This window comes from Aulostomus chinensis, chromosome 11, assembly GCF_037954235.1.
Source record: "Aulostomus chinensis isolate RoL2024-O1b breed Wild chromosome 11, RoL_Achi_v1.0, whole genome shotgun sequence".
Taxonomy (NCBI): domain Eukaryota; kingdom Metazoa; phylum Chordata; class Actinopteri; order Syngnathiformes; family Aulostomidae; genus Aulostomus; species Aulostomus chinensis.
In genome coordinates this window covers 6,510,198-6,521,554 of record NC_141330.1, presented here as the reverse complement: position 1 = coordinate 6,521,554, position 11,357 = coordinate 6,510,198, and the positions used below count along the sequence as shown (strand labels likewise).

Here is an 11,357-nt window from a genome sequence, read left to right as displayed (position 1 = left end):
CTACTAGGTCTGCACAGTTAATCAAAATTCCAACATAACCTATGGAAATCTTCTAAGTCATGGGCGGCTGTGATATTTGTTAGTTACATTGTCAAAATACAACTATAATTGATACAGATCCCTACTTAAATCATATCTTTATCATTTTATTGGATTTTTCAGTGAAAAAGACTGATAATTTTCCATCTCAAAATGGCGTCCGTGAAAGGGACCGATTTGTTGAAATTTATTATTTTATCATTTTTGTCAGCACATAAATGAGGTCATAGAAAAGGTTGAATTCCACCTCTAGGAAATGCACACAACTTGCAATCATCTGTTGTCCTGTTTTAGTTTCTCTCAAAAATGTGTTTTGAAATCAGTTCAACTGCAATATGTGTCTTTGAGCAGAGTTCATAAGTCAATAAAATACAAATCAAACATTTGTTATCGTCACTGCTTTCAAGGCGGCGAAAGTAAAAAGAAAAATCCATGAGTGAGCTTCAGTGTAGAAGTGATAGATGGTGATTGGGCAGCTCAGATTTGCAGGTCCGGGGCTCGTCTGCTGCTTGTGGTACTTGCCACTGATGCTTTGCAGGTAGAAGATGGTGGTCTTGGGTTGTGTGTGGACCCTGAGATAGAATCATCCAGTGACTCTGGGGTGGAGGGCTGGCTTTGATGTTTGCTCTCTGATCTTGATTGTGTTTGAACCAAGGGGGGTCTGCTGCTTGCATTCTCACCCCCGTATGAATCCGTATCTGAGCTTTTACCCTCCAGCACTGTTGCACATTTGAACGAGCCGTGGGCCCTCCACGGTCTCCTTGCCATGCTCACCGGCAGCGTGGGGAAGGAGGGGGCATGACATGCCCTCTGTGGGCACTTAGGAGATTCTTGGCTGCTTCTTCCACTACTGTCGTCCTCCTTACTGTGTGACGGTAGATGTAAAAATTCCTCCTCCTCCTCCTGCTTTGGATTAACCGGAGAGTCACAGCAGAGTGAACATGGCTCGATTGTAGTTAAGCCGCAGTTGTACTCTGTGGGACTTAGAGCTGTGCATCTGGAATCCTCTAAATCTGGCTGCATTGCCAGCTCCCCCTGAAGAGGTAGAACAGTTGAGGGTGTGATAAGGTTTGGGTACATGTTTGTTTCCTGCATCCTCTCCAGTAAGAGGTTGTAGTCACTGCGTGTAGAAACTATTGTTTCCTTTCGATTTGCACTCGTGCATATTTGCACCACTGATTCTTTCTTACACCTGTTGGCGTAATAATCATCAGATTCATCTCTGTCGTCTCTCAAGTGAGAGTAGAAGTCCTGGATGCCCTTTTTGACCTTCTTGTAACCCAGGTGCATGATTTCCAGGAGGTTAAGGAAGAGTGAGATGGCAGCTATGCACTGCATGAATACCATGAAGACGCTTTTCTCTGTAGGTCTGGAAACATAGCAGTCTACAGCATTTGGACAAGGATCCCGCTCACATTTGAACAATGGGTAGAGGTGGAAACCATACAGGAAGTATTGTCCTGCCATGAAGGCCACTTCAACAATAGAGCGAGTGACAACGTGTGCTACATAGGTGCGGAGCAGAGACCCCCTCAGAGGAGCTTTGTTCAGCTTCCCCTGATCGAGCTGTTTCATCTCCCGCTCAATCCGCTTCCTGGCTTCTGCTAATTCCACATCTACTAACTCCAGTTCCTTCCGCAGTAGCGCCTTCTTCCTCTGCCGTGCCTTCTCTAACGCTCGGAGCCTGTAGAGAGCGTGGCCCATGTAAACTAGCGAGGGAGATGACACAAAGATGACCTGCAGCACCCAATAGCGGATGAGGGAGATGGGGAAAGCCAGGTCGTAACACACATTCCTGCATCCAGGCTGCTCTGTGTTGCATATGAAGTCGGCCTGCTCGTCATTCCACACATCCTCAGCCGCAACCCCCAGGACCAGCATACGGAAGATGAAGAGGATAGTGAGCCAGATCTTGCCCACCATTGTAGAATGGATATGCACCTCCTCCAAAATCCCCCCGAGGAAGTTCCAGTCACCCATCTTCACTCTGCCATTATGACTGGTAAGAAGTAATTGACATAGATTAAATAATTATAGACTAAGATCGACTAAAGTAGGTGTTTCCAGTCAAGTATTCACAGACGGAACGCTTTGCTGAACTGAGAAGCATTCAGAGAATATGTTCCGCCTTTTCCACTTAGCAAAAAAACACTATTAAATCATCCAATAAAGTGTATTAAAATCTCATGACAATAATTGGAAAATTACAATACCTCTCAGCTGGAAGAAAAAAATGAACAAGTAGGACACTGTTACATGTCACATATTTGCAGGAACAGTACAACTAGCCTACATGAGGACTGGTGAGAAGTTCTCTTAGCCAGGCAGCGATCCAGTTTCATCCTAATGAGACCACAGAGAGTTCTGTGTGCTTTCCATTTACCTTGCAGCAGCATGGACAGACTGCCGGTGGTGACTTAAATCTCCTCGGGTCATGCAGGCCTGACACAATCACCAAAAAGTTTTAAAAATCGTTAGCACCCTCCACATGAGTCCCTGCACATCACCTAAACCTCAGTGACCCGCCTCTGCTTTAGTGCTGCCAGAAACAAAGTGATCTGTTCAGGGACGAGTGCCAGCTCAACTCTGATCAGAGAAAGTCAATAGCAGCTGCTTCCCAGATGCATTTAGGTCATGGCCCAACACTGATTGGGTTTTAACAATGATTTTGACCTCCATCCCAGCAGGTCAGACCCATCCCCCCAGTCTGCAATTCCGTGTGTTTGGCTTGATTTACCTGCTAAGAACGTTAAATACTTCACTTTGATTGCATCACCAGTACACATGGTACCAACTCCGACCGAGCATATTTGTGCCGCTTCTCTTGGGCGTGCGTCTCACGTCTGGGTGTAAATAACAATAACGCTTCCAAATAAATGTTTTAGAAGTCTTTATACGACATGAAATAGAGGAATAAACACAGCGATGCTTTTTTTCTCCACATGAACCGGAAACACAGATGCTCCAGTTGAATTCCTCCATCATTGATACCAGTCAGTTATCTGCACAGGCCTCATCCAATCAATAGTTTTCTGCTATGGTAGCGTAATCAATTTGTAATCATGTCCAATTTCATACCCCGCTGCTTCTCGCTGGATGTAATTAAATTCCCCATCACTTGTCACATTATTTTATTTACAAGAAATCTATGATAATAGATCCAGGCTGCTGCCAGCTGCTGGTTGCTCACGTCCCAGTCTTCTAAATAGCTTTAAACGCCTTTGTGACACACCGCTGTGGGTCTCTACAAATCCTAGGTAATGACTTTGGGTTTATTTTTACATTGTTCTTTAGTTAAGCAGCATTACCTCTGCGGCTGGGAATATTTCTTATCAACAGGAAAAAGCAAGCTGTTGAGTGGCCACACAATCCGGCTCTAGGTTTGTCCACTGGTGTCCATTGGTTGCTATTTGAAATTGAACTCCCCCCCCCCCCCCCTTTGCCTTAAAACCTCTCATTCTGCAGAGCAGGATTGATTTAACCAGCCTGCTACAAACACATTAGGCACATTAAGGGTATAGATGGTCACGGTCAGGTCAGTGTTGTATATACATTTCCTATCTTTCCCTGTATGATGAATTGCTTCTCCATGCTTGTACATAGTTACCAAAATAAAAAAGATCCTGCACAGAATGAATCTCTGTGTATGGAACGGCTCTGTCCTATACAGGATTCTAAAATGCATATTATCCACTTGTTTTAATTAGAAACTTGTGAACTGTGCCTGTCACTTTACACAAATAAATCATGGCTAAGGTGTCAGGTTGACTGTTGTTGTTGAAAGGTGAATTTCGTGTAATTGACGTTCTTTTAGAGCTCAGCAAGACCCTCATTAGCTCCTCGCCATGAAGTTACACAGTCGTGGCAAATTGACTGGTTGTCCGCTGCCGTCCAATCGCATCATTGGTTTCTAGAACAGTCCGACACATGACAACAAAGCATTTCCCTCCATGTCACAGTGGCAACAAACGATTTATAATAACTGAACATTGATACACTAAGTTGTATTGACGGCTTTGAGTTAGGAAACTATGGAACTTTCCATTTTACATACAACGGCAGATAAAAATCAATACTCCTGTTCCATTTCTGTAGATGTTCTGGTTTTAATTTAACAAAACATACATAAAAAAAAATGAACGACCCCCCCCCCCCCCCAAAAAAAAAGCTACAGAAATTCAAGACCAAGTATCGGAAGTCTCTGATCTTTGGTTACAGTTTACCTAGAACCTTTCAAACACTGTGTTCAACAAGCTTTCTCAGAGGTGTGACCTCTGGGGGGCATGCAGACTTTTACTGAACTACATTTAAAAAGTAAAAACAAATAACAGCAGAAATTATACCTTACAGCTTGATATTTGTGTATAAAGGCAACATTTGGATTTTTTTTCCCCCAAAGATAAAAAAGCAATTACGTAAGAACATAAAATGCAGTGTTTTAAATTTGAGTGAAGTTTAAATGTGACCAATCGCCTGTTATCGCAATGTGGCATTCGACTAGAGCCTGATGTTTTGCTGATACAAGGAGGCGCTGGTGCACATCGGTCACTTCTTCAATGTCCCTGAGACTTCTCTGCAAACTTGTTAGCATTATCACTTTCTGATTAATTCAAATTTTGTATGAGGAATTTCACATTTAAAGGCACTTTATAAAGAATACTGGAAGTTTCAGAGAGTCTTGTCATTTTTTTTCTAGCTGTGCAAAACAAAATGAAATGTGTTTATTGCCTGACACTCAAACAGAAAGTTACAGCAAGGATAAAATCACAAATAGGAAAATTCTCTATTCTAAATGCAAAAGCATATTTTGATTGTATAAAACTTATATCAAGTCTCCTGCTATGCTACTTATGAGCAGCAGGGTGCACCCTTCCACTTTCAAACTCACAAATTCAGTTTTAAAAAAAAAGATATGATACTCAGCAAAATTTATACAACAAACCCTGTATTCACAGAGTCCCTGGAGGTGACCGTGAGCTTCCTGAGTTTGACTTTAAGACTTTTAGTGTTGACATTAAAAAAAAAAAAAAAAAAAAGTGTGCTAGTGCAGCTTTATGGTGCCGGTGAGAGGAAGATATTGAACAGCACAGCGAAGATCAAAAAGACAACATAGCCCACGATACAAAGCCAGAAACGAGGGTCTTTCAGTAGCTTCTTGTTATAATCACTGAAGAAGACATAGCCGATTGTCATACCGGCCACGATGCCTCCGAAATGGGCAACGAAGGACACCTGAGGGGACAAAGAGATCTATTCAGATTCCAGGTTTAGCGTGCAGAAACCTCAGCAAATGTCATCCAACTGATGAACGTGGTGAACACGTAAAAAACCTCGCAGGACCAGTTTAACCACTAAATCAGAGGAGAGGATATGTGGTGGGTGGGGGAGGGCATAGGAGTCAGGTTTCCTATCATAAACTGTAAAGGCACAGAAGAAGAGCCTTCAGGATTTGGGTTATTATTCAAAAGTGTAACTATCCCATGTGTCAGCGCTGCTGAATGCGGACTGTTTCTAAAAAGTAGTAGTTTGTGTGGAAAGCGTGCCGGGTATCGTTCTATCGCTGGACGCCCATACACAGAGGTGGCTGTGTATCAGCATGATTTCTCAAGCCCCAGCATGAGCAGCTGATCTTGTCTGCAACGAGAAAATTCATCAGGAACCACAGGCAGGTCGGGGGAGGTTGGCTGGATTAGCTCCAGGCTCGTGCTACGCTTGACAAAGTTTAGCTCTCAGTTTGTCTGCAGATATCAGCAGGAGAAAGGAAATCCTACCTTCAAACCATCCTCGTCGCTGACAAATCTTCTGTAGAAGGCGAATCCAAAATCTACACCGACTGAAAAAGAGTTTTAGTCAATTAATACGTCCCAAACATTATTTGAATGAGATCCCACTAATTGAATGAAAAACAAACAGGATAAAGAAACCTACCAATTACGACAATGGCGAGGATACGAAACACTCCCAGGAGAGGAATCATCTCTCTGAAATTCTGTGAATTAAAACCATTAACAGCTGTAAAGACTAATGTCATTTTTACAGCAGGCAGGTCTCTCATAAATACTCCTGCAAATATGAAGTTCAAAAACAAGTTCATATCTATTAACTCAGACTAAACGGCACTTCAACATTACATTCCAAAACCAGCACATGCAGCTCAATAGTTGCTTTTATTAGACTGTATGTAAACTTACCACCACTGCGTTCATAAAATAGCCTCCTATTAGAGCATAAACGCCCCCAGAGGCCCCCACCAAGGCACTGACAGGATCAAAGATGGAGCTGGCCAGGGAGCCTGAGGGGAAATTATCATGTTTACCATCGGTGGATCCTGCTTGATCGAACACAAACTGGGGAAAAACTTCAAGATGAATAAGAAGCAGATGTCTGGGTGCATAACATTCACACACTGACATCCTGGGATTTGAAGCCTTCTTGGAATGCATGGACCAATCAGCTTAGTTTTAGTGGAGGAGGAAACTTCATAAGCAACAAGTCACCTGCTAAGACGCCAGCGAGGTAAACCATTCCCACTTCAAATCCTTTATGGACCAGCTCTAATGGGATTCCCAGCAGCAGCTGCATCACCAGGTTGCCCAGAATGTGTTCCACACTAGAGAGGCGGAGGCATGTCATGAGCTGAATATGCTTCACCATCCAGGAGAAATGTTACACTCCTGTATTTGCGCAGGAGGGAGAACAAAATAACATATATTTATAGAGGAGTTCAGGCAGCTGGGTGTCTATTTGTAGAGTGCAAGAAGCTGGATTGAGGAAAGTCCCATTTGGGCTTTCACATGACAAACCCACAGGAAATGTGCTCTATTCCTGCTATCAGGAACAGAAAGTGACAAACAACAGCGTCATCGGAAACACAAGCCAACGCAGGACCAAACTAAGCTCAAGAGGTCCACATTTCAATTGATTTCCCGTTACCCGTGTGGATTATTAACGCTTAGCTAATGATTAGCCAGAGAGCTAACATGATGTTAGCTACGCAGCCAGGACGAATGCACTCGTGTGGTTTGACTTCAGTCACCCACCTCAAGAGTTTGACCTAACAAAGCAACTTAACATGTACATTTCTTATATTTTCAGCACAAACTAACCATGCTGCCATGTCACATCACATCTGCTCCTCAAAGCTTGGGAACGCTCTCTCTTCTGGTCTAAAGATTTGTTATTGTCTCTAAGGAAAAAGGTTCCTGACCTGTAAATTAGCTAATCTAGATTAGCGCCCCGTCCCGTTTGAGAGCGCGTAAACGGACGTTATTTGACAGTTTTGCTGTTGATAGCCGTCAGTCACCATTAGATATAAGTGGCCGGCTCTCTCTGCATTATTAAGTGCCAAAGAAGTACTGCAGTGTTGAAAAACATCTTTTTTGGAGGTCAAGAAACACATTTGTGAGTACTTGAAAAGCAAAAAAAAACCTTTTTGGGTGCAGCATCACTTTAAAATATGAAAAAAAGTTTTATTTTCCACAGCCCTGAATCAGTTCCTTAATATCTGGAATCACGTTAGCAAAATCACGCTGATGGATCTGCAGAGGTTGATTCCACCTGTTAATAAATAAGCAGGGATGATGGTCTGTAAGTGACACTTTAATTTGATTATTCTCAGCCAGGCCAGACTGTACCACGTTAATGCGGTTACGAGCTGAAACGGACCGCACCTTTCCAGGACTCAATCACAGCCACGTTCATTTTGTCTGATCCTGTCTTGAGATTCCCGCTAACGTCCATCCTCACCGTCCCCGGCTGCAACACTCGGACCTGCTGGTGTGTTTTTGAACAACAGCGAAGGTGAACGTTGCAGGGGATGTAAGTTTTAGCCTTTTTTTTGTGGGATTTGTTGAAGACGGGACAGAGTGTCACACCACTTATCTTTAAAACAAATATCCTGCTGATTGTCGGTCAGTTGGTGTTGGCGAGGGTTTATGACCACAGTTCCTCTTTGATAAAGCGCCACTGTTCTGGCCGCAAGTTTTAATTTCACTGTGATTCCTGTGCTTGAGAGATTTCTTATGACGGCCACAGTGCTTTTTACAAGGGTTCTACCAACCACAATTAGCTCGAAAAGCTAACAGCAACCTTTGAAAACTGTTATTCATAGAAGTTCCAGCAGTCACAGTCATTAAGGAGGAAGTATTGATGACATCAGAGACCGCAACATGGGACAAGAAAACAAAGGTGTTTACAGTAAGGTGTGTGAGTCAACCTTCTTCCACATGACTGATGTATCTAGCAGCCGCTCCCACACTCACCCGGCGTGGGTAAACATGTAGGAGATAAAGCGCCATGCTTCCTGCCTGCGGTCTGGCTTGTATGTTAGGGGGCTGTTCCAGATGCCTTCTTCCAGGGTCACCCACTGCTTCTGTGGCTTCCACACGGCGTAGTAGATGAACACTGCCAGCTACAAAAAACACAGACAAAACAAACAAACTCAGAGGAAAGATACCAAATATGTTCAATCTGTAATAATAATAACAATGCCGCTGTGACGGGGTGGCTCTCCTGGGTCTCAGACCATGAAGGCCTCAGGCGTGCTGGGGCCGTCGCCGTGGATAACTGGCTTGTATGATATCCTATTACAGTTCCAGTTGTTGCAATTCTTGGAAACATTTCCGTTCAATTAAAAAAGTATTGCCCAAAAGTCATGATTAAGTTTTTTTGGTTTTTATTGTATGGAAGAAAAAAAATCAGGATTATTCAATTTAGATTAGGGGTTTTAATACTCTGAGACAGGAAGCCTGCATGAGATCCCCATTGTTTTGTTGCTGGAGGCGTTAATAAGTTATGTTAGCCACTCAACTATAATACTGCTCTTTCATAGAACTTTACAGGACACCAAATACATGAAAACAGTGTCAGACTCCTGAAAAGTACAAAAAAAAACGCACAATTCCCCCGAAAACTACTTCACGCTCTTTTACAACTCTTTTGATCGAAGCCTGAATTTCGTCTTTGGTCAGTGAGATGTCTAAAAGTTTGCTGCACCGCCATCTTTCTCTCACCCTTGATGAGAGACAGCTCACATGTCACCGCTCACTGTATCTGTACAAGCATGGACACACTGACAAAGACGCTTCGTTCATCTACACTGAGAAATAACACTGGATGTCTGTGAGCCACCAACAGTGAGCTGTTGAAGAAAAGTGCTTCGTAGTGAGAGAAGACCTCAACGCCAAGCCTTCAATTAATTCTGACAGCAGCACAAAAACAAGCAATGTTTCACAAACTGATTATTCACGGGGAATATCTGACCTAAATAACTCGAGTGCACCCCCACCCCCCCCCCAGTTTAACAAATATAACACTTTCATTACGTTTAGATTTCACACATTCCATCAAATTGTATCTATGCTTGTTTAAAATTAGGACTTGTGAAATAGCCGAAGTCTCTTCTCCCACCCGAACCTCCAAAATCTGCACTCCTGGTTACCACAAACCCTCACCTCTCCGATACTGATGAGGATGATGAAGATGGGAGGCGGGCAGCAGTTGGCCCGTTCCAGGTAGGTGCTGCGGGCGTCTTCTGGCAGCATCCATTTGGAGACAGACTCTTGAAACTTCTCGCAACACGTCCTCTTGCGCTTCCCGTCGAGCTGATCTGCTCCAGCACGGATCTGCCTCCCGTCTCGGTCCACGGGGAACGGTTCCTGCTGCTCCAGGTCCACGTCGTCCATCGCTGCTGCTGCTGCCCTGCACACAGTCAGACTTACAGAGCCTGGCAGCAAAATGCATTTGTCCAGTACTTCTCTGAACTTTCAGTTACTTGATATCAATTTACCAGTAATTTGAATTGTGTGGAGTCCAACTTGCTTGGAAAGCCTAAAATATTGCTTCTTGAATCCACACTCATGCTGTCAGTGCAGTGATACAGAATGACAGATGTTTCTCTATTCTGACTACCTGGAACTACAACAGGTTGATCCCCTTGTGCTTCTCCCACAGACAATAAACGGAGTCTCAGAAGGACATGGGGGGGGGGGGTAAAAGAATTCCCTGTAAGACTTTCATGGAGCATGTATGTAGTTCCAGGTAAGTTCACCAGCCAGCGGATGTAGTCTGGGGTCAGAAAAGTGATAGCAAGAAAAAAAAAAAAAAAACAACTCTTCAAATATCTCGTCAGACACTCGGGCCAACTAACAGTTATGGATTTGGTATCTTTACATTTCTGCTCAATCGAGAAAAAAAAAATCAGTTCATCAAGCAGATCCAGCCCTTTAAATTCAGATATCGATTACATTCAAGTACAATGAATGAAATCTGGAGCGGGATCTTGAGTACTTCTACCTCCTCCTCTCCTAGTACTCTTTAGACTCAACTAGTACATACTTGCGCACGGGTATTTATACTATTTCAAATATGTGCATTCTTCTAAAAGTAATGGACTTCATGATTCTTGGAGTTTCTACAGTCTGCATTTCAGACATTTCCTTTCTAAACAGACGCAGTTCAACTTACCTGTCGACAATAAAATCAAACGAATTACAGGAAAAACGCGCTTGCGACGCATGGAACGTCCATGATGAAGAAGATGATTTTGGAGGTAACGAACTACTCCAGTCTACCCCACAGCTCGGATTCGGTGTGGGCTCAGTCCCAGTAGCAGCTGACTTAATTTGATGCTTCCTGTTTGTTTGCTGGGCGTCGCTGCTGACATGCTGACTCCCGTTCTGACTACAATTACAATAAAAACGCTTGTTTGGCGCTTTCAGTAATGATTGCAAACTAGAATTATATTTATTTTTTACCGATCAATTAGTTGATTTATCTCAAGCCGACTCACCTAAACCGTCAACAGGAAGCGCGCCGGTGTCTCCAGATGATCCCAAACACATAAATATCTGTCAGTCCGGTTTATTCCTACAGCCCGGTGAGAGGTGGAAGCCGCATTAACCGCTGCCGGGTTCCAGACGCTGCACATCAACACCGTCCCTCCATGTTCTCTTCTCCGTCGCCGCGGTGTCCCGTCTTCAAACCGACCGTCCCCGTGAGAGAGGAAGGGAAAAAAGCACTTGAAGATAATTATAGCCGTCAATGGGTTTTTTTTTTTTCTTCCTCTGTAAGCAATTTCCTTTCCGGAGCCAAACAAACCGCGGGTGCGCGCTCGCTCGGTTCACTGCGGCCTAGTAAAACGGTGAACGACCCCTCTGATTGTGGCGGCTACGACAGCCACCGCATCTACCTGTTTCCCAGCGCCACACCTGGGATCAGTGACGTCACAGACGGACTCTGTTGCACGGGGGGGGGGGGGGGGGCGGACGGGCGAGCGATTTCTTCCCTTTTAACTTCCATGTTACAGAATTCACAAACAA

General features: G+C 43.8%; 2 protein-coding genes across 5 annotated transcripts; both read right to left on the bottom strand.

Annotated features, from left to right (window-relative positions):
• Nucleotides 1-12: 12 nt before the first annotated feature.
• On the bottom strand, nt 13-3,443 carry gja9a (gap junction protein alpha 9a). Its single transcript, XM_086217994.1, has 2 exons — nt 2,253-3,443; nt 13-2,038 (listed from the first exon to the last, which is right to left on the bottom strand). Exon 2 carries the CDS (start codon nt 2,017-2,019, stop codon nt 517-519), a length of 1,503 nt encoding a protein of 500 aa, XP_086074120.1. The 5' UTR covers nt 2,020-2,038; nt 2,253-3,443; the 3' UTR covers nt 13-516.
• Nucleotides 3,444-5,039: 1,596 nt separating this feature from the next.
• On the bottom strand, nt 5,040-11,256 carry rhbdl2 (rhomboid, veinlet-like 2 (Drosophila)). Of its 4 annotated transcripts, XM_086217993.1 has the most exons (9): nt 10,829-11,256; nt 9,949-10,104; nt 9,492-9,738; nt 8,301-8,449; nt 6,537-6,649; nt 6,231-6,331; nt 5,968-6,028; nt 5,811-5,872; nt 5,040-5,271 (listed from the first exon to the last, which is right to left on the bottom strand). In XM_086217993.1, exons 3-9 carry the CDS (start codon nt 9,720-9,722, stop codon nt 5,092-5,094), a joined length of 897 nt encoding a protein of 298 aa, XP_086074119.1. In that variant the 5' UTR covers nt 9,723-9,738; nt 9,949-10,104; nt 10,829-11,256; the 3' UTR covers nt 5,040-5,091. The 4 variants fall into 4 exon arrangements, with proteins under 4 accessions (XP_086074119.1, XP_086074117.1, XP_086074116.1 ...); XM_086217991.1 differs by lacking the exon at nt 9,949-10,104; XM_086217990.1 differs by lacking the exon at nt 9,949-10,104 and having other exon boundaries at nt 9,492-9,733.
• Nucleotides 11,257-11,357: the final 101 nt, after the last annotated feature.